Source organism: Sphaerodactylus townsendi, linkage group LG14 (assembly GCF_021028975.2).
Source record: "Sphaerodactylus townsendi isolate TG3544 linkage group LG14, MPM_Stown_v2.3, whole genome shotgun sequence".
Taxonomy (NCBI): Eukaryota; Metazoa; Chordata; class Lepidosauria; order Squamata; family Sphaerodactylidae; genus Sphaerodactylus; species Sphaerodactylus townsendi.
In genome coordinates, this window is record NC_059438.1 from 33,429,826 (window position 1) to 33,456,565 (window position 26,740).

The 26,740-nt window shown below is 45.0% G+C and overlaps 2 protein-coding genes across 6 annotated transcripts in view; one reads left to right on the plus strand and one right to left on the minus strand.

The window, feature by feature from the left end:
• The window catches only part of LOC125443478 (phosphofurin acidic cluster sorting protein 2-like), an 84,465-nt gene extending 74,681 nt beyond the window's left edge, over positions 1–9,784 (minus strand). For 3 of the 4 annotated variants that reach the window (XM_048515621.1, XM_048515619.1, XM_048515623.1), the window contains exon 1: positions 9,592–9,784. In XM_048515621.1, the coding sequence (XP_048371578.1) occupies positions 9,592–9,728 (137 nt within the window). In that variant the 5' untranslated portion in view covers positions 9,729–9,784. The remainder of the gene's footprint in view (positions 1–9,591) is intronic. The other variant, XM_048515622.1, reaches the window with a different exon arrangement.
• Positions 9,785–9,954: 170 nt separating this feature from the next.
• SEC22B (SEC22 homolog B, vesicle trafficking protein) lies at positions 9,955–18,880 on the plus strand. 2 transcript variants are annotated; one of them, XM_048516091.1, is made up of 5 exons: positions 9,955–10,456; positions 11,012–11,117; positions 13,068–13,228; positions 15,220–15,366; positions 17,296–18,880. In XM_048516091.1, exons 1-5 carry the CDS (start codon positions 10,036–10,038, stop codon positions 17,448–17,450), a joined length of 990 nt encoding a protein of 329 aa, XP_048372048.1. In that variant the 5' UTR covers positions 9,955–10,035; the 3' UTR covers positions 17,451–18,880. The 2 variants fall into 2 exon arrangements, with proteins under 2 accessions (XP_048372048.1, XP_048372049.1); XM_048516092.1 differs by having other exon boundaries at positions 9,960–10,456; positions 11,008–11,117.
• The last annotated feature ends 7,860 nt before the right edge of the window (positions 18,881–26,740 follow it).

Sequence of the window (26,740 nt, forward strand, 5' to 3'; positions counted from 1 at the left end):
GCTATTCTGCACAGCTGCGAAGTGCATTGAAAAGTGCATTATTGAAAGTGCATTATTTTTGCATGTGCGGAAGGGGCCTCAGAGAGTATATGCATCTCTCCCAGCTTGTACCAGAGAACATATTGTTTGCTTCTACTCAATTTGAGCAAAGGCGCAAGACCCAAGCCATGCTTCAGGAAGTCTTGAACTGGACCACTTTTCTGTGCCTCCAACACCAGTCAACAGGAAGAAGAGAGATCACAGGTCTCTTTTAACCCACCTGTGTCATAGCCCCACTTTGTAGCTGCACTTGACCACTTTATTAGTTGTACAGTGTTTTCCCATTCAGAAAAGAAAGGGAGAGAATATTATACCTAAAAGTTGTATCTACCACGGGCTTCAGTCATGAGATTTCTTAGTTCACAAAAGATGTGTTCAGAATCTTGGTTGTGATATTTATATCACCCTTATTATTAAATGCAGAGTTTGCACAAATAAAGAGACAGAGGCAGTTGCTTACTGAAAATAAAGTTTACTAACTATAAAAGAAGGGAAGGGTAAACTTGGATGTAAAATAAGAAAATACCTTTCTAACTGGCGAGCTCCATTAGCTAGCTTCTGCTTTGGCTATCGCATGGCTAATAAGCTACTAGAGAGCATGTGCAGAGAGAGAAGAAAGAATATACACCCATATCCTATGTGTGGACCCGCATGTATCTCATGCCAGGTCTTATTGACGAACAGGAGTAAATTACCTGGTCACTGACTTCTGACCTTACTACCTAATTAGCATGCACAACATTAACTCCTTTATTACTGGATTGACTGGCACTTGCCAAATCACATCAAGATGCCATCATCTACCTTATTCTGCCCAGAGTTCTTCTGTATCACCAAAAAGGCAAGATCAGGCATATAAAGGTCTGATCAGTAGGAAGAAAATCAAAACCAACAATGAGTGAAGTGTGACAAGACTGAAAAAAAAAAAGTAAACCAATTGTATGCAAGAGTGCACCTCAGGTTAAAGTTATAAAGGCTGGTCTGAGGTTTTTAGAACCCTTTCTCTCCTATAAGAAGTCTCAAAGTGGCTTACAAACTCCTTCCCCTCCCCACAACGGACACCTTGTGGGGCTGGTGGGGCTGAAAGAACTGTGACTTGCCCAAGGTCACCCAGCAAGTTTCATGTATAGGAATGGGGAAACAAATCCAAGTCACCCGATAAAGAGCCCGCCGCTCATGTGTAGGAGTGGGAAATCAAACCCGGTTCTCTAGATCTCTGTCTGCCACTCCCAACCACTACATGATACTGGCTGAAGTAAATACTGTTTCCCTTTCATGCTGCCACCATCTATATGAATATACATATCAAGAATGAGGCCTAACTGGTTTGTGTGTGTAGTTTTTCCCCTGAGACAGTTCTAGGGGTATGAACAAAAAAGGAGTTAACTTTCATTTGAAACTTGAAACATTCATTCATTCATTCATTCATTCATTCATTCATTCAGCTTTTAAACCACCCTCCTCCAAAGGGCTCAGGGCAGTGTACAGCATAAAACTATAAAACAGTGAAATTATTTCAATTTAAAACCATTTAAAACATCAGTAATAAATGCTATCAGAACTTTAACTATAAAACTGTAAAAAATGGCGATAAAACCTTCCCACCTCCACCCCCCCCCCCCAACGAAGCCCACTGGAGGCCAGGATCAAATGGGGTCCCAATCAACCCGGCTGGCCAAATGCCTGGCGGAACAGGTTCGTTTTACAGGCCCTGCAGAAAGCTTGCAGATCCTGCAGGGCCCTGGTCTCCTTCGGGAGCCTGTTCCACCAGAGCGGGGGCAGGGCTGTAAAAGCCCTGGCCCTAGTAGAGGCCAGCCGGATGTCTTTCGGGCCAGGGTAGGAGTGCTATAAACATAGGAGTACTATAGACACAGAGAAGTTTCTCAGCATTTGAACATTTGAGCCCTAACTTCCTTCATTTTTCCAATTCCCTCGGTTACAAACTATCTTTCTTACAGCCAGCTTGTGATTAAATCAAACTTATTATTAGGATGCTAAATCAGCTGACGTTTCTGACTCCAGCTCGAGCTCTCTCATCTCCTGGCCCTTCAGCACAAGAAGCTGGAGAAGGAATGACAGCTGGCCTAGCACTGGCAAGGTCGGAGCTGGAGGAAAAGGGAAGAAGCTTGTGCACTTCAGAGGCAGAATCATAGAGTTGCAGCCAAGTAATGTAAGAGAAAGATGGAAGGCACAGACGGTCGCCTCTTTGCCCATACCGCTCAAGAGGATGAAATTCAACTGTTTTTATGAGGGAATGATTCCAGCAATGGAGGGGAGAAACTTCAGGGTTATGATTTCTACGAAGAACACGTCTGAGATCATTTTGGACGCGTGACAAAACACTGCTGGCACCAAGTAAAAGCACTGACCCAGGAGAGAGATGAAACCTGAATGGCTACTTGATACGGTATCTAGGGGGAAGCAAAGATAAAAGAGTAACTGGAGCTGGAACTATCTCCAAAATTCAAATGAACTATCTGAGAAAAGTGGGGGCTGGGAGGATGCAAATGTGCCTTGGTATAGCTTTTCTTCGAGGCAACCGAGCCAGAGAGCAGACAGCAGGGCATCGGGGAACAACCAGCAGAATCTGCTTTTCCATTCCAGCTAGTAGGCCTGCCTGGCTGGGTAAACTGTTTCTGCTATATGCTGTGCATTCAGATTTCTGCAATCATAGCCCTATTACTTCATTTATCAGACGTCTGAGCGTATTGATTGCACTGACTTGCATTGCATAATCCACCTTGAGTCTGAAGGAGAAAGGCAGATCTTAAAAAACACAAAACTGCTAATCCCCGCTGCCTGTGCCGTGTTTGGTACCCGTCTTGCAGGAATGCCACGTATTTGTCAACGCCACCTCTTTCTTGGCTTGGACTGACTATCGTTCTCTTTCAGATCCTCAAGCATCATCTTTCGAATCAGGAGGAGCAGCAGAGAAAGGGGAGAAAACTAGCATTCTTACACATTCCTTTCCCTGGAAGAAGTGGATTCGCTTGAACACAAGTTGCTTGAGTGCCCCCTAAATGATAAGAACATAAGAAGGAGCCTGCTGGATCAGACCATCTAGTCCATTACTCTGCAACTTGCAGTGTCCCACCAGATGCCTTTGGGAGCTCCCATGCAGGATGTGAAAGCAATGGCCTTCTGCTGCTGCTCCAAACCATCTGGTCTGCTAAGGCATTTGCAATCCCAGAACAAGGAGGATCAAGATTGGGAGCCATAGATTCATAAAGGCATGTCTGAATTTAACTGGAACATCAAGGAGGATCAAGATTGGTAGCCATAGATCGACTTCTCCTCCATAAATCTGTCCAAGCCCCTTTTAAAGCTATCCAGGTTAGTGGCCATCACCACCTCCTGTGGCAGCATATTCCAAACACCAATCATGCGTTGAGTGAAGAAACGTTTCCTTTTATTAGTCCTAATTCTTCCCCTCAGCATTTTCAATGAATGCCCCTGGTTTTAGTATTGTGAGAAACAGAGCAAAATTTCTCTCTGTCAACATTTTCTACCCCATGCACAATTTTATGGACTTCAATCATATTTCCCCTGATAAGCTTAGAGAAGAAATCCTGGGACCTAACTTGGCTGAATGGGCTGGAAAAGACAATAAATGGAAATTGAACTATTTGCTGTTGGTCAAGGACCAAAGAATTTCCAGTAATGTGGCTCGGTTTTGTGTTTTAATAAATAAATACGGGAAACCAAGCGGATAGGACACCATCAGTTTTTTAGAGGAATGTTAAAATAAGTCTTTAACTTTTTACCTCATATGTCTGTAAAAATTTGGAATTTGGCCTTTTATGAATTATTGTATTGCTGGTTGTTAACCGCAAATAAGCATTCGTATTCGTACCCATTCCTTTACACTGAGTCTCCTCATGCAGCAAAGGGCAAACCTTCCCTATTTGTTATGCTTCAATCCCATTCTTCTTTTGTGAAGCATGAAGCGGCTCGAAGTAGATGCCTCGGAATTCCCCACGCAGGCCCGATGTCCAGCTTGTTTTTAAGAGAATAAAACCACAATGTGACACTGAGATACCTTTGGGCCCAAAAAGGCAGCATGAATTCTTAAAATAAATCATATGTTTTCCTGGGCGCTGGCACAAAAGGAATCCCAAAGGAAATATGGTAGGTAAGGTACTACGGTGCCTGGATGGAAACTGGCAGCTGTTTCAAAGTGGTCAATTGAACTTACAAAGATCAGGGATCAGACCGAAGCTTAACAGCTAGCACTGGGGCTTCCGGTGAGCGACTAAGTAGGCAGCACGCCTCCACTTCGTTGGAGAGGGGACCCTGTTATTTTTGTCAACCTCTTCCACCCCACAAAGTGGAGACCACGGTTAGGACCTGACCACAATCCACAAAGCGATTATTCAAACTCTTTTATTTAGAAATTTAATCGTTTTTAGGTAACATTTAAGAAGAAAGAAGTACACTCTCAGCAATGAATATGAATAGAAAAAAAAACAGCAATAGCAACTATTTCACAACTATACCACTCTATTATGAATTGTAATTCTCCGGTTCTATTTCTTTAATGCAGTGGTTTTCTCAATCTCCCATCTCCGAATCAGGCCATTGATCTTAATGTTGACATCTTAGGAGTTTGCCACACTTTGCAGATCAAAACCTTTAAGGTTTGAACTGTGTCTTCCATCAGCTACAGGCCTCTAAAGGATATGCATAGTAACAACTGAGCAGAGTGTCAGTCCACAATGCCTTTTTGTACCAGTTAGCCAGCAGAGAACAAATGTTTTCATTATTCCACCACAACCCCGGTAAGTTTTTTACAAAGTGAAAAATGACCTATTATCTTGGTAGTTGCAGTCTCTAGAACTGCAAGCACGAACAGCAGATCACAAGTGGGATACAAACAATCAAAAGGCAGCACCACACAGCATTTACTCGGTTTTACAACCTTCCCTAGCAGTGACAGGGACACACACGTGACTGGTATTTCCTATTTTGCAGAGTGTAAAGATCCATGCAAACAGAGGCCCTGTTCATCTTCCTCATGGAGCTGCATAAGCTGCAATTTACATGTCCTCTCTTGAACAACCCACAACCAAGGTACCGAAAGAGACGTGCTGTCTGACAGCGGCTTTGATCATATCTCTGACAAGTGAGGATCTTGCTAGTCAATCCTTTTAGTGCCTTGGCCCCAGCCTGGTGGAACACTCTGCCTCCGGGCCTGCAGGATCTTGGGCAGTTCCGCAGGGCCCGTAAAACAAGAGTTGTTCCACCAGGCCTTTGTGGGAGACAGCTGCGGACGTGTGTGTGCCATTCCCTATATAAGGGTAGGATGGGGCCACCCCCAGGCGAAGTTTAGTTAGAAGTTGCCATCTGAGTTGTTTTAACTGTTTTTAACCTTTATTATGTTTTATTGTGGTTTGTGCACCACCCAGAGCCCTTCAGGGGTGGGCCGGTATATTAAATTAGATAGATGAATAGATGGATGGATGGATGGATGAGAATATAGATAGATGATAGATGACAGACAGACAGATATGTCTCACTGAATGCACATGGGGGGAGGCTGAACCATCACCACCTGACTGCATTCCACCACATAAAACACACACACCCTTCAACTCATGTTCAACATCAGAGCTGCGCTGTGGAGAAAATAACATGAAGGAAGGGGGACGGTTCACAGTTGCCATTACTCGTCCTTCCACTGTATGGTTGCCTCCAGCTTCCCCACACCTCCCCACTCTGTACATGAATATTCATGTGCAAATTCAAAATTAATATTCTCCTTCTTGTCTGGGCACTGAATTATTAAACAGGAATTCCATTTACTACCTTCCTGCAGCGTCTCTATGTGTTAGTAGTTTCCATACAGAGGTCCTCAGCCACAGGAACACGTGGCCAGCTTCATCACAGCAAAGCTTCTCCAGTTGCCGACATCTCCAGACAAACTATGATATGATTGACGTCTATAGAATTATGCATGGGGTAGAAAAAATCGACGGAGAGACATTTTTCTCTCTTTCTCACAATACTAGAACCAGGGGGCATCCACTGAAAATGCTGCGGGGGAAGAATTAGGGCTAATAAAAGGAAACTTTTCTTCACGCAACATGTGATTGGTGTTTGGAATATGCTGCCACAGGAGGTGGTGATGGCCACTAACCTGGATAGCTTTAAAAGGGGCTTAGACAGATTTATGAAGTCGATCTATGGCTCCCAATCTTGATCCTCCTTGATCTGAGATTGCAAAAGCCTCAGCAGACCAGGTGCTCGGGAGCAGCAGCAGCAGCAGGCCATTGCTTTCATATCCTGCATGTGAGCTCCCAAAGGCATCTGGTGAGCCACTGCGAGTAGCAGAGTGCTGGACTAGATGGACTCTGGTCTGATTTATGTTTTAGGAGAAGGATCCTCCCTTTCTTCTGATAGTGAGCCTTGTGAGCTATTGCCAGTATGTTTACTTTAGTCTTTTATCAGGCACACGCAGAGCAAAAAACAAACAGATAACAGCATTATTGCAAAATTAGTTGTCTACATAAAGCTTTTTTATACATCAGTTGTCCTACTATATCTGACAGCTAAAGGGTTAGAGTGTGAGTGAATTAAGCACTGGAGGTTATCTCAGCTTGTATTTTCATTTCAGAACTCAGAAACTTCACCACAGAAACAGTTTAAAGGTTAGTCTACAGTGCAAAATCCCTAGCTTTGCCCCAACTGATCATGCATATAATTTCATTCCACTAGTTTCTAGATAGATTCAAACAATAAACATTTTTATTTGCTCAATTTCTGGGATGAATTTTCTCTATTGTATCATTGCCCTCTTTTCATACTCTGCTTTAAGGTTTATATTTAAAAGCTTGTGTTGAAATGCCAGTTTACTCAAATGGTTACCCTTAGCTTTAGAGCTTACTGCGCGTGGAATGAATGCAGGGATAATTATTGGATGTCCACAACATAACCAAGCCCTTGTCTTCTTCAGCAGTTAGGATTACCCTGATATACATTTGCTACTGGGGCTTTGAAGAGTGGTTTGTTTTTTTAGACAATTAAATCTAATCCAGCTTGACTGATTTCATCATGAAGCCACTGCACAGATGCAACCAGGACAGAAAAGGAAGAGCAGAAAAGAAATAAAGTCAACTTTGCAATTACACAGGCCAAACTAAGTATTAATCTTATGCCATTCTCAAAGTTTTCCATCATTAAAGGTGGTCTACCAGGCATCAATGGACCATAATTGCTCTCTGATCGAAAACATAAACATCAATAAATCAAAAACACCCCAATCATAAACATGAAAGTAGGACATTGATTCCAGGTAGTCTATTCTTCATCCCCACCTTCTTTGTTCATCTGGTCATAAAAGCTCCAATCAATTCTACACCTCCAGCTCCCACATTGGATCTCAACAGTAACAAGACAGCACTGAATTTGACAGGCCCAAAGGAACAATAGAAGAAGAAGATATATACCACCTCCTTTCTCTCCTGTAAGGAGATTCAAGGTGGTTTACAAGGTCTTTTCCCTTCCTCTCCCCACAACAGACACCTTTCTTGTGAGGTAGGGGGGGCTGAGAGAGTTCCGAACAACTGTGACTAGCCCAAGGTCACCCAACAGGAATGTAGGAAGTGCAGAAACACATCTGGTGAACCAGATAAAGCCTCCCCCACTCAGGTGGAGGAGCGAGGAATCAAACCGGGTTCTCCAGATTAGAATCCACCTGCTCTTAACCACTACACCATGCTGGCTCTCAAAGGGATATCCCTTAGCTGGAAACGAAGACTGTCCAGCTGAGCTACTAAAGCCATCTCTCTTCCAAAGCCTGGGTGAAGACAGAATTACATGGGTGTTATCAGATGGTCCTGTAAATGCTAAACCACTGCCAGTTCAATAATCCTGCCCCTAAAAGTTGGATTAGAAACTGACTTACCATTGAGTACAGGCATTTTCAATGAGAGGTCTTACAGTGGTTTGACCAGCGAGGTGTTCACACACACACGCACACACAAATCTACACAATATTCCAGCATAGCGGTTCCCAACCTGGGGTACATGGACTCCCAGGGTTTTGAGCCAGAATGTTTGGGAGTACACAGAAAAAACGGGTTTGTCCAAGGCTTTCATGGCCAGAATCACTAGGGTGTTGGATGTTTTCTGAGTTGCATGGCCATGTTCCAGTAGCATTCTCTCCTGACGTTTCACCTGCATCTATGGCTGGCATCTGAGATCCTCTGAAGATGCCAGCCACAGATGCAGGTGAAACGTCAGGAGGGAATGCTACTGGAACACGGCCATACAACCTGGAAAACCCACAACACCCTAAAAACGGGTCTGTTAATATGGGTGCACAATTTTAAGGAAACGAGTTGCTAAGGGGAATGCAAGTGAAAAAAGGTTGGGAACGACCACTCTAGCACCTGCCTTGAAAATATTGTAAAGTGAGGGGAAAACATTATTATTACCATCATTATTGTCACATTACCATTACATTCCACTGCTAGTCATCGTGCAAAGTCCATTTCAACAGATTGCCTAACGGAGCAATGATACATTACTCTGGTGTCAATATGATTTATGACTAAGCTGTTCTTTTCCCCCCAGGGAATACAAGATCCGTTATTCCGAACCACAAACCTACAAAAGCGAAAGGCAGGAATGAACCCAAACCTAACCCACCCACCTCCAAAGCTGGCTTGCTTATTATCCTTATCATCACAGGATCTGCTTGCACAGCCATTCCATAAGGTGTAAAATAAGAACTGAATCAGGTGCAAAATACTACCGTGTTTCCCCGAAAATAAGACAGGGTCTTATATTATTTTTTGCTCCAAAAGATGCACTTGGGCTCATTTTAAAGGGATGTCTTATTTTTTCCCCATGATTTTGCGCCCCCCCCCCGCCCCCCACCAGATCAGCTGCACCAGGGGAATTTGTAACTAGGGCTTATTTTTAGAGTAGGGCTTTTATTTCAAGCATCCTCCAAAAATTCTAAAAAATCATGCTAGGGCTTATTTTCGGGATAGGTCGAATTTTCAGGGAAACAGGGTATCAAAGAGGTGTCCAATTCTGGTGCTTCTGATGTTCATGGACTACAATTCCCATCAGCACCTGCAGGCATGGTCAATTGGCCATGCCTGCAGGGGCTGATGGGAATTGTAGTCCATGAACATCAGAAGCGCCAGAGTTGGACATCCTTGGACCAATACAAAAAAACCCTGAGCGCAACATAAATCGCAGAGTAATACTAAAGCGCGCTTGCTTCTTCATGGCTTGGAGAGAGGGGAAATCAGCATTCTTCCTCCACCCACTGACGGGCCAAGGGGGCTCCTGCGTGACTGCCGAGCCTGAAGCGCCCGGAGCGTCCTCCTCCCGCAGGCTGGGGGCGCAGGAATGCGGCCGGGGTGAATTCCCCGCATTGTTCTCCAGCCCGGCAGCCAGAGAGAGACCTTAAGGGGCAGCCCGGCGCCGCTGCGCTCCCGCAGAGCCGGGCGGGAGGCCTGTTTCTGCCAGGACTGGGCAGGCAGGAACGGGGCTCCAATGCCGGGAGGGCCGCCGCAGCCGCCGCCCCCCGGGACTCACCGAGGGACGCAGATCGGGCCGGAGCCATCCATTTCCCAGGCCGCAAACAGAGTCATGGGCACCGGGTTGCTCGAAGGCGCCGCCGTCGCCGCCCCGCTCGGGGGGCCTCCGCGGGGCGACTCCGCGGCCGCCGCCATCGCTCCGGACAGGCAGGCCAGACCCCGCGCAGCACAAGAAGCCGCCGCCGCCGCCGCCGCTCGTCTCCCTTGGCAACGCCCAGCGGTTGCTGATTGGGCGAGAACGCGGCAGTCGCGGGATGTCACCGGGAGGCCGGCCACTGGGGTCGCCGCTGCTCGTCTCCCTTGGCAACGCCCCGAGATCGCTCATTGGGCGGAATGCGCTCCACGTCACGGGGAGGGCGGCCCACTCGGGTGCCTAGATGCGCGCCGGCGGTGGCACGTGTGTGTATGGTGGTTGCGCGCGATCTGCGTGTAAACCTGTAGGATGGCTGCTGTGGGAGTCGCGTGGCTGAGGTGGCGACAAGGAAGGGCCGCCTCAGGGGCGGGGAAAGCTCGGACTGGGGAGAGAGGCGGAGTCTGCTGGCCCCGCTCCGCTGCCCTATTATTGGGCCGGCGTGGAGTAAAACAGCCTCGGGCCGCCAAGAGCAGCTGCCGAGGAAGGGCTGTTCGAGGGTTATCGACGATGTACGATTCGCACCGGATAGCGGAACCAAAAAGCGGGGTGTCAGGGGCGAGCCGAGCCCTTGTGGAAGCCCGACCGGAAGCGAGGTTTTGTGCACGCCCCTTCCGGCCAGCTCAGTCCGTCCCGGGGGCTCTGGAGCGTCGTCGAGATGGTGCTGCTCACGATGATTGCGCGGGTGGCGGACGGGCTGCCGTTGGCGGCCTCTATGCAAGAGGACGAGCAGGTGCGTCGCCTGTCTTGGGGCTGTCCGGCGGGGGAGGCGCCGAAGGGGTGGCCGCCAGCTGCCCATCCACCCTCTCCTCCTGTCACCCACCGCTGAAGGCGGCCAATCAGACAGGGATTTCCCCCCCCCCCTTCTCTCCCTTATGAGGCAGGGCTGCGGGCAGAGAGGGCTTTCCCCAGTTCAACTCCGGCGTGCTGTAGTGGTTAAGAGCAGGTGGACTCTAATCTGGAGAACCGGGTTTGATTCCCCACTCCTCCACTTGAGTGGCGGAGGCTTATCTGGTGAACCAGATGTGTTTCTGCACGCCTACACTCCTGCTGGGTGACCTTGGGCCAGTCACAGTTCTCTCAGAACTCTCTCAGCCCTGCCTGTCTCAAAATGTCTGTTGTGGGGAGAGGGAGCTTGTAAGCCCCTTGAGGAGAGAAAGGTGGGGTATCAATCCAAACTCGTCTTCTTTTCCAAAACCTGGAGTGGGTTTCCCCCCGGTGCTGGGCACAACCCCCCCCCCCCAAAAGTGGCTAAGGGTTCTGTGGTCTTGTGTTCCTCTCTAGTCAGGCCGAGACTTGCAGCAGTACCAGAGCCAAGCCAAGCAGTTGTTCCGGAAGCTCAATGAACAGTCTCCGACCAGGTGCACTTTGGAAGCAGGAGCGATGGCTTTTCAGTAAGTAGGGCCTGGAAACAGGGAATTGTAATGGTTTAGCTGGGGTGGGCGGCACACCTTTGGGTGATTCTTCAGGAGCAGTGGGATGCTGTATGTGGCCTACATTTCGTTCTAACAAGAAGGGAGCTGTGTCACCAGACCGCTGCTTTTGAAAGTGGCGAACTTTGACCTGTTGCATGTCTCATCTGATTATGTTTTAGTATGCTTTGAACTCTTGTGAATTTCCTCTGATTACATTTCAGTATGTTGCGTAGCGTTTAGTTTTCCCTACTCTGCTTCTTTGAGAACATGGGGAAAATACATAGGTGCAAGGTTTCTTTCTTTATGAAAGTTTAAAGGAGGAACAGTATTTCATTGGAGATGTGTTTGTTCCATTACAGGGTTGGTCCCTATAAAATAACGTGGACAGCTAAATTGTCAGTCACTTATAATTATTTCTTTAGAAGTGAGTAGGCTCTTTGTAAAAGTGTAAAGTAGACTTCCTGAGTCACGGTGCTCAGCAACACACAAACTCCTACTGCAATCCTGTGCTGAATTTATGCCAAATTCTGGAGTCTGGAGTAGCTGTGTAGGATTGCACTGTTTGTCAGGTTCAGAACTCTGGATTGAAATGTAATTTCTTGTCTTCTTAGTTGCTTCAGTTGCTTTAGACAGAAGGGCACTGGTAGCAGATATACCTACCCCTTATTCCTACCATTTAGCATTCATGGCAGTGCAGAGTGTTTGAAGATCTTCAGTCTGGCAGGAATCATTTCTTATATTTCCAGCTTTGACAGTTGATCCCCTTAGTTTATTCTTTGAAGGTGCTGATACTTCCTAAGGAATTTCAAAGAAGTTCCTGTGTCTCATTATTTCCTTTCCGTGCTGGTATTTTCCACGGTTCCGTAGTTTATCTGGAAAATCAGATTCATGATGCTTAATCCTGTATGCCAGTTTATCACATTGAGCAGTTGTCAGTGTTCTTTTATGAAGAATTATCTTGATTTCTTTCTAGAAAGAGCTGTAGTAACAAAAATCCCTTTGGAGCCCACCCACTCTTTCCTGCAGATGTCTTGCAGCATTTCGCTGCAAGTAGACAGATATTACATAGTTAGAATTTTAAGCTGTACTGATGCTCTCTTATCCCTTTGTGCATCAATAGATTTGATAACCAGTTTGACCGCTTCCTCTTGCTACAATTAACAAGAGCATGGTTTCCTCCAGATCTTGAGTGAATAGTTAGGTTTTTGAGATAGGCATAGGGATTCAAGAAGAACCTGGCCTGATTATTTAAATTTACATGGCAGATTTTTGTCCATACGTTTAGTCTGAAGCACTTCACATACATTGATCTCTAGGAGGCATATTACGAAGGGAATGTAAGGATAAGTAGATGGATCAATTAAGAAATAAAGCTGTATGGATATTCACACAAAGCACCCTGACCTGGATGGCCAGGCTAGTCCCAATAGGACACATCTGCAAGTGAAGCAGGGCTCATTCCGCACATGCAGAATAATGCACTTTCAAACTGCTTTCAGTGCTGTTTGAAGCTTTGCGGAATGGCAAAATCCACTTGCAAACAGTTGTGAAAGTGGTTTGAAAATGCATTATTTTGCGTGTGCGGAAGGGGCCAGGGTCAGCCCTGATTAGTACTTGGATGAGAGACCACCAAGGAAGGCCAGAGGCAGGCAAAGGCAGAGAGGCAGGCAAAAAGGCAAGCCATCACACACACCCCTTCCTTGAAAACTTCAGTGTTGCCATAAAGTCAACTGCAACTTGACAGCACTTTCCATCAGTACCACACATAAAGCGTAATTGAATGTCACAAACGATGGGGTGTGTGTGTGTGTTGCTTAGAATGCTCCCTGTTGAAAAAAGAAAAAAAATGTTCTGTCACTTCAACAGTGGGCAGCATTTGGAGTCGTTTGTTTAAAAATCAGTATTGGCTCAATCTTTATTCTCTTGCAGTTATATCATTGAGAAAGGAGTGTGTTACCTGGTTCTTTGCGAAGCTGTCTTCCCCAAAAAGCTGGCCTTCGCTTACCTGGAGGATTTGCACTCGGAATTTGATGAACAGCATGGAAAGAAGGTGCCCACAGTGTCGAGGCCCTATTCTTTCATTGAGTTCGGTAAGGTCCTTTCCCTTGAGGCCAACTGGTAAATGCTGTTGTGTTGTCCGTTCTTCCTGGCTTGCCTCACTTTTGCCTTCTACAAGTTATCTCCCTTGAATAACATTATTTTACATCAGCATAAATGAAAGGGAGAATGATGTCAAAGGCTGTTGTAGGAAATCTGTCAAGCATTTCCTGATACTGCAGTGAGTGTTTAGCTCAGTAATATTTGTAAAGGTTTTTTTTTAATCTTTAGAAAGACTTGGGAAAGAGGGAAGAGAACCAAACTATGTATTGTCGAAGGCTTTCACGGCCGGATTCAACTGGTTCTGTTGGGTTTTCCGGGCTGTGTGGCCGTGGTCTGGTGGATCTTGTTCCTAACATTTTGCCTGCACCTGTGGCTGGCATCTTCAGAGGTGTATCACAGAGGGAAGTCTGTTACACAGAGGTGATACACCTCTGAAGATGCCAGGAAAACCCACCAGAACCAAACTACTTTCAGGGCATTTCAAGCTTAACTTCAGAGTATCCATCCATCCCATGCAGTCATGTAGGATCTCTGCCTAAGAAGCCTTTTCCCAGCCTGAATATGGTGACAGAGAAGTTTTTAGGCACACAGTACGTCCTGCCTTGAAAGAAAAGGGGTGACAGGGCATGAAATAGGAGGGTATGTTTAGATTAAAATGCATTTCCTGGCCAGGGCTGTACCCTGCCTATACTGTGGGGGAGGCAGGGAGGAAAATTGACACTTTCCTAAAACAAACTGTCTGAGGACCTCCTGTACAAATGAACCTGGTTGCTTCTGCGGCAGGCTAAGTTGGTTTGCGGGATTCCAGGGACCCTTGTTCTTGGCGTCACAAGTCTGCAACCTTGTCTGTGACCAAGAATAGGTACTTTGTGAAGGTTAAAACTGCCTCACTTCCAAATGTTTGGAGAATGCACTTACAACACACATTCCCCAGCCCCCCTGTTTAAACAATGGGAAGCACATATACACACGGGCAGTAAAAACCAAATGTGCTCGACTGGCATTGTGAAACGTTTTAGTGCGTGCTGCAGTTTGGACTGCAGGCTTGCCTGTTTCAACTAGTTAGTTTCAGATCTGCCTGGGAGGTTTGGGGAGAGGAATTCGGAGGTGTGGTGGTAGTGAGGTTCCTTGTCTTACAAAAGCTTTGAACTGTATGCTTACCCTGGAGAATGAGGCCATGGAGCTAGAACAGTGGTTCTCAACCTGTGGGTCACGACCCCTTTGGGGGGGTCGGACGACCCTTTCACAGGGGTTGCCTAAGACCCTTGGAAAACTGTCTTTTTCTATTTTATATACACCAATTTTATGGTTGGGGGTCACCACAACATGAGGAACTGTATTAAAGGGTCGCGGCATTAGGAAGGTTGAGAACCACTGAGCTAGAAGCAGCTGAGGTGCTGGAGAGACTGACCAGGACCATGGAATGGATGGGGTTCCACATGTAGTGTTTTAGAGGAAAGAGGCATTAATGAGCTACCGTATAGACTTGCATATAAGCTGAGTTTTTCAGCCGTTTAAAGGCTGAGAAAAGCCCCCTTGGCTTATACGCGAGTCACCATTTTCTATCCATCACAAGGATGCTGGGGGCGGGGGCGGGACAACCTCCCTGCCACCGGGAAGCTGCTTGTTTCTGCCCTCCTCCCAGGGTGAAGGGGAACCCCGAGGCACCCTGACTGGCTGAGCTTCATCAAACCTTGGGAGGCAGAGGGAGCTCCTTATTTGGGCAGTGACATCAAGGGGAGTCACTACCCAAATAAGGAACTCCCTCTGCCTGCCGGCTGGGTTTGACAAAGCCCAGCAAGAGCTCCTAATTTGGGCAGTGACATCAAGGGGAGTCACTGCCCAAATAAGGAGCTCCCTCTGCCTCCCGGCTTTCCACCCTCAGCTTATACCCGAGTCAATAGGTTTTCCCAGGTTTGGGCAGTAAAATCAGGAGCCTCGGCTTATACACGAGTATATACGGTACTTTCTCTTGTTCCAGACACTTACATCCAGAAAACCAAGAAACTTTATATCGACAGTCGTGCAAGAAGAAACCTTGGTTCCATCAACACAGAGTTACAGGATGTCCAGAGGATCATGGTAGCCAACATTGAGGAAGTCTTACAGCGAGGCGAGGCACTTTCAGGTATGGGAGGGTAGAAGGGAGAAAATGATGGGCACAGGCTTTTCAGCCCAATCCAAGGCCAAAGACTTCACTGCTGCTGCGCCACCTCACCCCCTCCGGAGGACTTTCAGGCGCTGCTGGGGAGCACCTAGAACAAAAAACAAACCCTTGTCCACCTGTAAGCCCTCCATAGTGCTAAATGGGTGCCACAAGTCCACTTCCCCGGCTGCTGCATTCCCAGCCCTGATGAAAGCCAATTAATGATTTGTTGAAGGCTTTCACAGCCGGAATTGCTGGGGTGCTGTGTGGTTTCCGGGCTGTATGGCCGTGTTCTAGCAGCATTCTCTCCTGACGTTTCCTCTGAAGATGCCAGCCACAGATGCAGGCGAAACGTCAGGAGAGAATTCTCTTAGAAACAACCTGGCTTTAATAATGTTGGCTGCACCCCAGGAATGCCCCAGCCTGCCCCCACCCACTCTAGCATCCAACTGGATGCCAATATAGCTCCACAGCAGCGACCGTTTCTCGGTTTTGCCCCTGAAGAGCTGAGGAACAGCCAGATACTGGCATCCTTACCCCCTTCACCTTACACCAGTGGAGGGGACAAAGAGACCAGCACAAGCCTGTGCAACATCCAAGCAGCAATTTGTGTGTGCCCCCCCTCCCCCCACCAGGATTGGGCCGTTTGTCTTGTTTTTCCTGGGATGATTAGACAAAGCAATGCAGGTTCTACAAGTGTACCCATCTACACCACTTAAAAGAGGGAACTTGGCATCAAGCTGTTCTCAGTAATGTAATTGTTTATAATTAATTTCTAGGATCAACGGCATAATTTCATACCTCCCGAATGTGTGATTTGAAAGGCTGAGTTTCTTTCATATTGAAGAACTCATTATTTGTTTATTAGGAATAAATAAGGCCTGCTTTTTTTGTTTAAGCTAAAATACTAAAGGTAAGACAGCTTGCTGTTTTTTTTTAAAAGGCACACAAATAAAGCAGCAGTCTCTAAAAACATTTAACCGTATCAAAGAAAACTGAACTGAAAAGGACTTCCAGATTCAAACTATTGTTTCACCTGACACCAGAAAGTCTCTGAGGAAGGAGCTGTCTACAGGGCAAAGATAGCCAGTCATATAACACCCTTGTGGGGGGTTTTCACCAATCCTATTTCTGAACCTGGAGATTTTCTGACCAACCTCATCATAAAGGTTAAGGCAGTCTAAGTACCTTGGACCCAAGCCCATTAGTACTTTGATCACCCGTTCTTTGTATTGGGTCCAAAAGAACATTGGTAATTCAGAAACCATTGGGGGACTACTTTAACCTCCCAGGACATATTTTTGTTGACCTTAAGCTTCAGAAGAGCTTCACAGGAATGATCCAGCATAAAATTGCTTCATTAAGACTTCATTAACAAATTGTGGACCATCATACGGAAATTCTGGACAGCATACAGTGCTTCAACGTCTTGCTAACTTTTTCCTCCATTGTTTCAACCTCTATTAGGCCCCTTCCGCACACTCTGTTCGTATTTTGCTTTACTGCTAAGTGTCTCCTGACATTCACAGTGTTTGTGTAAATGGACTTTTCCTTCAACTGGATCTTATTTTTGAATTATTTCTGTTTGTAACATCTCTTTCCACCACACATGATTGTATAGTTCAGGCATCTGAAGAAGTGAGTTCTGGCTCGTGAAAACTCAAGCGGAAATAAATTTTGTTAGTTAGTCTTTGAATTGTTACAAGACTCCTGTGTAATTGGAACAAGATGGGAGTACAGTACTGCAGCCAGCTTTTGTACGGGATCTGGCCACCGCATTCCGAGCCAGCAGCATATTTAGAAGTATGTGCATGCATTTGCAGAAAGTTTGAAGGGATATAAATTCAAGTTCTAATTTCATATGTTTATTTCTTTTTCCTCTCTCTTTCCCGTGTCCTTGTTTTCAAACAGCTCTTGATTCCAAGGCTAACAACCTGTCCAGTTTGTCCAAGAAATATCGCCAGGACGCAAAATATCTGAACATGCGCTCCACCTACGCCAAGCTTGCTGCTGTTGCTGTGTTTTTTATCATGCTGATTGTCTATGTCCGGTTCTGGTGGCTGTAAATAGTTACCAGGCACCCAAAAGGGAAAACTGTTAGCATAGCAGGTGCATAGTTGCAAGAGGCCAAGATCCCAGGACTATATATCGGAATCACCATGGGTGTATCTTGTGGTGAAGATTGCTGCTCCTCTCCAGTGAATCAGTTCCAAAATATCTGAGCCTTTTGAAGGATTTGCATCTAGAAATGATACACTTGAGAGAGAAAACCAATACCCTATGCGTCCTCATTCCCAGTAGCAGTGCTTTGATCAGGTAAGCTCTTTTGATTCCTTTTGTTTACTCCAGCACTCGCTTAAAGCAGTAGAGTGCGATCCCTTTGGTTCCTGTACACCAAAGTCTAGCCCTAATAGGATAAAGGAGTCGCCAAAGGAACGATTCCCTAGGCCAACTCAGCTATTATTTTAATTGAGGAATCTGGGGTCCGCGCACGCTTTACTTGAACAGAAATGTCTGTTTGAAGGCGAAGTCTTTAATGTATATAACCGTGTTAGTTTTCAGATTGTCCAGTTAGTGCTGAATTTTCACTATGAAATATCTCGGCTCGTCATACTTTGAACCCAGCTAAGTAGACATGGTATTCTGCCTTACCGGACTGCGTCCAAGTGCTTAAGTGAAGTGTTGAAATCATTGTCTTAGAATTAAATTCAGAATATGATCCATTTTCTCTTCAGAGAAATCTGTTTGGGAACCTTAACGAAAACTAGACGTTCTCTGTACATGTTAGGAGCAGTTGCTGAAGAATCGTCTGTTGCATTTTGATTCTTTAAAGTAAATGGCATTGTTTTGTCAAGCTGTCTCCTCCATACACATACTTTCCAACAAGGCCCTCTGAACACCCCAACTTAAAAAGCTCCACAGAGGTACAGGCCTCATCTCGAGAGCTTGATAGTTTGTCTCCTGGGGGAAAAATAGTTTCCTTATCAGTCTCCTAGATCTTGGTCTGTTTTCTGCACCTGTAAGGTAGAAAAAATGTCATTTCTGTGGTCCGGAACTTCTCTGTGCAGACTAAGGTTTGTAAAGTCCTCTTTGAGGATGGGTCTGTGTTCTGTAAGTGAAAGGGCCTTCGAACATTCGTGTAGTCTGAAAAGCAAATACATTGTGTTCCTAGATGGGAAATAGTGGAACTGCCTTCCTGGGTACTGTTATAATACCTGAGGCAAGGTAGGAGGCTGGGTTTTGTGGTAGCAAATCTAGCCCTGACTTCTGGATGAGGGCGGCTGGCTGGCAGATTCTGCCGAATCCCTGAAAGCTTTATTTCAACTGACCTTATGACGTGTAGAAGTCTCTACATGACTTGAAATGTTGGACAGAAATGCAGGCAGTATTTCTTGATTAAAGTGCTCCCCAGCGTTGACTGACAAGTTGTGAGGCAAGTTTGCTACAGTTCTCAAATATTAGCAGTGAAACAAGCACATTAAAGTGAATCTTTGCACTTTCTCGGACTCATTCCTGATTTCCTAAGCCACCATCTGCATTAGCTCTTCCGTCGTTGCCACCAAGGGACTGTGTTGTGAACTATGGGCTTCAAATGGGTCCAATCTTGCCATTTTTTTCTTTACTGATCTCAGCAGGTGGTCTGCGTTGCTGCAGTATGGATTATTTGCGAGTTTCGTGTGTTTGTTTTTTTATTGTGGAAATCATCCTCTTAATTTTCACTGACCCTCATCTCCTAACATCCCCAGTTGGAGATCTAAGCCAATTCCCAGCTCTGGGGGGAGGGGTCTGCAGAGGTATTGCAAGGGATTTGAATTTGTGTGTGCAGTAAGCATTGTCACATTGATCTTACCATATTCTCAACCAACAGTCTCTAGAACAGGGGCCATGCTGGCAGGGGCTGACAGGAATTGTAGTCCATGAACATCTGGAGAGCCGCAGGTTGCAGACCCCTGCTCTAGTAGGACAACCACAATTGCAGGGTAGTGGTCCCATTAAATTTTATACTAAAAGGGGTTACTGAGATTCAGAAAGGTTGGAAACCGCTGGTCTCAGCTGAAAGCTGGTGGAACATCAACAGCGTGCTGGCATTGTTAAGAAGCTCCCGAGGGTGGTTAGACAATTTTTCCAGTTTGGTACATGCCCAGAAGTCCATTGTGACATGTCCAGATTTCAGAAGTATTTAGCACACTGGTACTGCTGCTCTTGCTCCATCACACCCCTAATCTATTCAGTTTTTGTTTGTATCGCAGCTGGTGGCCCTGAAAGTTAGTGGACTTCTCCCACAGTGGTTGCCCAGCAGCCTGGGCGTGTTATGCTGGGCGAAAGGGCCTACCTTTGGTTCCACCATCCTAGGACCATTCTCAGCACAGCACCTTCTGCCTTCATCTTTGGTATGGGGAAGTCTCAGGTTCTCCAGCCCTCTAGAGAGGTTTGTTCTCTTTCTGTGCTATGCTCACTATCTTGCAAGATGGGCCACAGATCACAAGCCCTGGTATGCAGTGAAGAATTGCGTTGGTAAGAGCGAGTTCGACAGAGAATGACTTAAAAAAAATAGCGTGTGTGCTCTAGATTCTACCGGTGACTCCATCCGGGGTTTGCAGCAGCCACATTTTTAGAGAGCAGATGAATTAACTGGGATTTAAACACACAAACCATCAGACATAAACTAGGATCTGTCTTCACATTGGGAAGGATAGGATGTGGCCATTGCTTTCTAACTTTAAAAAAGAAACCTCGAAAAGGATTTTGCAAATCTTCCTTTATCGACATGAGTTCAGTAAGACCCGTATCTCATTTTTCCCCGTCATCTTTTTTTTCTCGTGGAACTACGCCATCATGAATTTCTCTCCTTTCCTGGTTAGGAAAACCCGAAGTACTTTCTCTGTATTTTTAAAATTTTTTGACATTTTTAAAGTTTTGCCATAATGGTTCTGGAAATTCAGGAGGCAAGCTTTTGTGACAGAGCAACACTCCTCCAAGCACTGTATAAATCTGTATTTTTAATAGCATTTACAACACAAGGAGGCCTTTTGAAAGGTACGTTCAAAGTCTGCCAACTATTATCAGTTACTTTTAACTGACGATGTTCCATTATCAGATGGAGCCTTGTTTTGGTAGTTCTTCAATAAAAAATCTGGTCTACTCGTCTCACTTTGAAAGTCCTCCCATGATGCCCTAAAAAAACCTTGTGAGCAATATATGAAAATATTGATTGGCCCATTGTGTCTGTATTACACTAAATGGTTTTAGAACAAAACACTGAATGCACATGGGTGAATTTATCTACAGCGGGATAATCTGGCAGCTATTGAGGAACCCTGGATCATCCTGCCAGAAGGAATACAGAAATAAGTAACTAGTAAATCTCACCTCAAAGCGTCAGATAGTCTCTTTCCTGGTTCTAACAGTGTGCCTTCTGCAAGGAGATGCACATTCAAATTGCAGAGATTAGCTTTGTGTTAGTCTGTTGCAGCAACTAAAACCAAAGTCCAGGGACATGTTAACTAATATTTATTTCAGTATGAACTTTTGTGAGTCACTCCCTCAGGTCTGAAGAACTGAGTTGTGACTCACAAAAGCTGATCCTGAAATAAATGTTGTTCATCTTTAAGGAGCCAATGGACTTCCATGTGGTTGCACATACAATCAAACAGACTGTGTGTCCAGTGACTTGTGAGGAGGCTGCAAACTTAACTGGTCAGTGCTCAAATATTTCTAGTTAACTGTGATGCCTCAAGAGAGCTTGCTCTCAGAATCAAGTGGAACTACTAGTAGGTTATGGTAGGCATTATCATAAGGTATTTCCAGTATTAAGGATACTATAGCATTTGTACCTCGCTACTAGGAGAAGTCACTACTGCCCTCAAATACAGGCAGATGCTCTGTTGTCACATGTAGCCTACCTGGTGGAGTACAGCCCAACAGAAATTTGGGATCAGTGTAAAAAACAAAAACCACTTATCTTGGCTGCTAGACTCATCCCAAGAGGGACAGCCGTTCAAATGTGAATGGATCATCTGACGTCAAACATTTGGATCCAAGATAGACATTTATTTTAGGCAGAGCTCTGAAAAAAAGCAGTTATCTGATTCTCCCATGGTACTTGCTTCATCTTCAATTGTCGCTTCAGACTCTTACCTGACATCCCATAACAAAAAGACACTTCTTACCATCCAAAGGTCATCAGGCATCAACCGTGCTGAAGTCAAAAGTCAGCACACACCTAACTGCACGTAGTTACAACAGACTGAAATAGAAATGTTGATAACAAAATCAGTGGCAGAGGCAGGCAGGCCGTGGTAGAGGTGGCAACCCACTTCTGTTCAACTCTTGCCTTGAAAATCCTATGGGGGGGGGGGCGCCATGAGTTGGCTGCAACTTGACAACACACACAGTAGGAGAGGTGGTCTATCAATGACTCTCGTCAAGTAATAGTGGCTTTGGGGGCATTTTTTAAAACAGCAAGTTTTCTACACAAATAGTCCTTCTGGTCATACATAAGCAAATTATGTAGTTTGCATTCCTCCACAGTGGGTGGGGAGAGAGCACATAATATTTTTTCCTTGAAATATTTCATTTCTTCAGAACAGAAGCCATTGAAAACATGAAATAATGAAAGTTATCTAACCGGGATCATTGTGCCCACATTTGCATGAAGGGAAATCTTTTTTTCTTCCAGTGCCTTTCCACCAGGAAGGAATGGTTTGAGGAGGGTTTGCTGAACTTCTGCAAATCATTCCTTTCTAAGTGGGTTCACCCCGAGCCGCCTTGCGAACAAAACACCACATGTATTGTCCAAGGCTTTCAGTGTGTAATACTTCTCTCTGTGATGCACCTCTGAAGATGCCAGCCACAGATGCAGGCGAAACGTTAGGAACAAGATCTACCAGACCACGGCCACGCAGCCCGGAAAACCCACAGCAACCAAAACACCACATGTTGAAGGGGGACAGGCCAGAGGTGGGATCCAGCAGGTTCTCACAGGTTCCCGAGAGTAGGTTACCAATTATTTGTGTGTGCCGAGAGGGGGTTACTAATGGGTGATTTTGCCCCGTGATTTTTGCCTTGATACCCCCCTCCTCTCAGCAGTAGTGCGCAGAACTTGAAGCAGTCTAGCAGGAGGTGCACTGGCGTGCGTAGCAGCCTGCGCCTGCGTGCATTCATTTCCACTTTGAACTGGCGCAGTGGCTGCGTCCTTGCCACAGCCCGGCCAGGAATGCCGCCCAGAATGCCTGGCCGCCCCGGTATTGTGCCGCCCAGCCCCATTGGCGCTACGCCACAGTTTGAATCCCACCACCATGGGAACCTGTTACTAAAATTTTTGGATCCCACCGCTGGGACAGGCCACAGTGAAGGAGGACCCTGGGAAGAAGGGGTGTGTGTGTGATTATTCTGCCATCTTGCTGCTGTCTCATGTGCAGCATATAATTTTTGTTGTGATCCTCAGCAGAGATTTGAGGGGGAGGTATGTGGCTTCGATTGTCAGAAGTTCAAATCTGGAATTTAAAAACCTGTACCTTATTCTGTTCTGTCACACTAACGTTTTCCCATCCTGCAGCAAAAACAGAAGACTGAGGCCGAGAATGAAAGAAAGTCATAAGTGAGACTGTGGAATGTCTTTATAAACTTACATAATGCAGAAAGTGGAGGGGGTACCATAATTTATTTTTGAGTCTTTTGGTGTATGGGTGAATTTCTACTCACCTTAAAACTTTTCTCTTAAGACCATTTTTTAATCCTAGACTTTTTTGTTGTTTTATATTTTATTTGCTTGATTTTTAACCCGTCTTTCTCAATGTTACTTGAGACAGATTATAAAATATAAGACAACAATTAAACAGTGCAATGGGACTAGGGTTACTAAAGCAGAAAACAATGCAAACAGAAAATGGTCTAAGGTGTATATTATCATAAACAATGCAAAAAGTGGATTACTTTAAAAAAGTTATTAATGTTCTCAAATATAATTCAAAAACAGAAAAGAAAATATAGAAAGAGAAAAGAGAAAATATAGTGACCCATAAATTATATATATTTATTAACTCTAACACATTCGATCTTAGAATTACAACACTAATATCATTCAGAGAGAACATTACATAGTTTTAAAATTTGTTACCTTCTAACCTTTAGTTCCAAAAAAGCAATAAGTATCTAGTAAGCTGTTACGTATATCTTAATAACAAATTAATAGTCTTACTAAGGTTATTATTCTTACATAATCGGTTCAGCCTCATAAAAGACATACAGTTCCCATTTCTCATCAAATTCTTGTTTTGACCATCTGTTTACAATATTTGTTAATTTGGCCATTGTACAGTAATCTCTAACTTTATCTTCCCAGAGTTCTGTGTTAAGATCTTTCAGTTTTCCAACAGGATTCAACTATTACTCTCAGAAAGAGGATTACAAAGGAAGAAACAAGGCAGCAAATATGGCACAGGTGTCAAACTCAGGCAGGGGATGATGGGAACTATAGTCCATAACATCTGGAGGGCTGCAAGTTTGACACCTATGCCCTAGACCAGTGGTTCTCAACCTGTGGGTTGGGACCCTTTTGGGGGTCGAACAACCCTTTCACATGGGTTGCCTAAGACTCTCAGTGTTCTCCATCTGTAAAATGGATAAATGTTAGGGTTGGGGGTCACCACAACATGAGGAACTGTATTAAAGGGTCGCAGCATTAGGAAGGTTGAGAACCACTGCCTTAGAGAGAGCATAGGTGTCAAACTCAGGCCCTCCAGGTGTTCATGGACTACGATTCCCGGCAGCCCCTGCTAGCATGGCCAATTGGCCCTGCTAGCATGGGCTGATGGGAATCGTAGTCCATTAACACCTGGAGGGCCTGAGTTTGACACCTATGAAATATGGCATTATAATATATAAATAGATAACTGCCAATTTTACCTGTTTGCAGGGTGTCACCATTAGAAGGCCTTGCTGTCGTAGCAGAGCATGGGAGAGTCGGTCCTGCATATGGGTGGGTCCTCCAAAGTCATTAAGTGGGTGTTCTGCAAATTCAATTTTGAGAGAGCGCAAGTGTGAACTGTGGAGTTTCAATTAATCGAGAGAGTAGGGTTGGCCATTCAAGTTTGGGAAATTCCCGGGGATTTCAAGGTATAAAAAAGGGTGCCTGGTCGTGTTCTTTAATTGATGCCTTAGGAACGGTGGAAAGTTGCTGTGTTGATGTGGCATTGAATTACCCAATCGCAGAGGACTACTACTGTGCCTAATGGTCACAGCATTCTACTGAGGAAGAGCTTACGAAAACGTCTGCTTATTACAAATGGTGTTTTAGAATGCATTTTTCTGGGTATTTTTGCACTCCTAAGAGGGCGAACAGCAATTATACCACTAGCTATAGCCCACTGTGTGGTTGACGGTTACTATCTACAGTGAAGGACTGTATCTGTAGATTTAATCTGTGTTTTATTAAACAGTTGAAAACAAGAATTTCTTGGACCCTAATTGGTCTTATTTATACAACTGTGTTTCCTGTATATGTACATTGTTAGTGGTTTTGTGAATGTACATTGTTTGTGTTCATGTATGTTCATAGTTGTTTTAGATAGTAGTGCACTGATATTCCCCTATCACTTAGTAAATTAGTAAAGTATAGAAGTTTGTGTGTGTGTGTGTTCTTAAGTAGCAGGACTGGCAGTGTTTTTTTGTAAATGGAACTGGATTTATTTCCGCGCTCCTCCACATGAAGCCTGCTGGGTGACCTTGGGCTAGTCACAGTTCTCTTTGAACTCTCTCAGGCCCTCCTACCTCACAAGGTATCTGTGGTGGGGAGAAGAAGGGAAAGGAGTTTGTAAGCCAGCTTGACTCCTCCTCCTCCTTCTTGTTAAACCATGAGCTTTGTACCTCTTTGTGGGTGTACGTATTTGGAGATGACACCCCCATTTTCTCTTGTTCCTGCCATCTACCTCACTCAGCTCCTGATGCATAATCTGGTTTGCTCTTTGCATCATCCTGCTCTTCAGTAGATAACAGTAACAGAAGCAACAGTAGCGCCATTGTCATCTGACAGTTTTCACATAACTCAGAGGAGATTTCGCCTAACTTACTGCTTTGCATCCAATTTTCCTGCAAATAATGTGCAGCCTTTCACTAAGTCAGACCAAGGGTTTGCTTAAGCCGCTTATATTCCCCCCCCCCCAAAAGCTCCTTTCCAACTTCCCTGCCCTGCAACCAGGATAGTGACCCTCTGACTCCCTCTGCCAGCAGTATAGTCACTCAGTCATAGTCTTAGAAGTCGTATTGAAGATACCTTTGCCTGTACTTTGCTCACACTGCCAGTTCCTGCCACTAGATGGCTGTGATATATCTCAACATGGCTTCCGCTGTGGATACTTAAACCTACTGATCAGGACCACATAGAGAAAACAGATATCTGTACAAACTTGGGGGAACACCCAGGCAGAAACATCCTAAAACTGTTTTTAACATTGAGAAGGATATTAAATCCTCCCCCAAAATACAGGCAACACACCCCTTTGGGCCTGCCGTGCAAGATGAACGAGAGGGTGTTTGTGTCAGCCAAATAGGACCCTGCAGGTGAGCAAAGGAAGGAGGGAGGGACCGCAGCTCACCACAACTGCCCCTCTACTTCTGCAGAACTGAAGCAGTTGGTTTCTATGAATAAAGCAATAAGAACATAAGAACAAGCCTGCTGGATCAGACCAGAGTCCATCTGTATGTATGTATGTATGTATGTATGTATGTATGTATGTATGTATGTATGTATGTATGTATGTATGTATGTATGTATGTATGTATGTCTCTGCCTATCTATCCATCTATCTGTCACTGTCTATCTCTATCTCTCTCTCTCTCTAGCTAACTCTCCCCCCTCTCTCTCTAACTATCTATCATCTGTCTCTCTAGCTAGCTAGCTATCTCTCTAGACTAGCTAGCTATCCAAATCTCTCTCTGTCTCTGTCTCTTGCTCGTTCTTTAGGGTGTATCTCTCTCTAGCCCTCTCTCTCTAGCTAACTCTCTCTCTCTATCATCTCTCTCTCTCTTTCTCCCTAACTATCTATCTATCTATCTATCTATCTATCTATCTATCTATCTATCTATCTATCTATCTATCTATCTATCTATCTATCTATCTATCTATCTATCTATCTATCTATCTATCTATCTATCTATCTATCTATCTATCTATCTATCATCTATCATCTACCGTGTTTCCCCGAATATAAGACAGTGTCTTATATTAATTTTTGCTCCCAAAGATGTGCCATGTCTTATTTTCAGGGAATGTCTTATTTTTCCTGTGTTCTGTTCGTCGGGCATGCTTCCAAACAAAAACTTTGCTATGTCTTACTTTCAGGGGATGCCTTATGTT

Coding starts and splice junctions, on each gene's coding strand:
- SEC22B (XM_048516091.1), top strand. CDS start 10,036: ATGGCTGCTGTGGGAGTCGCGTGGCTGAGGTGGCGACAAGGAAGGGCC. Junction 11,118..13,067: donor GCAGGAGCGATGGCTTTTCA/GTAAGTAGGGCC, acceptor ATTCTCTTGCAG/TTATATCATTGAGAAAGGAG. Junction 15,367..17,295: donor GCGAGGCGAGGCACTTTCAG/GTATGGGAGGGT, acceptor GTTTTCAAACAG/CTCTTGATTCCAAGGCTAAC.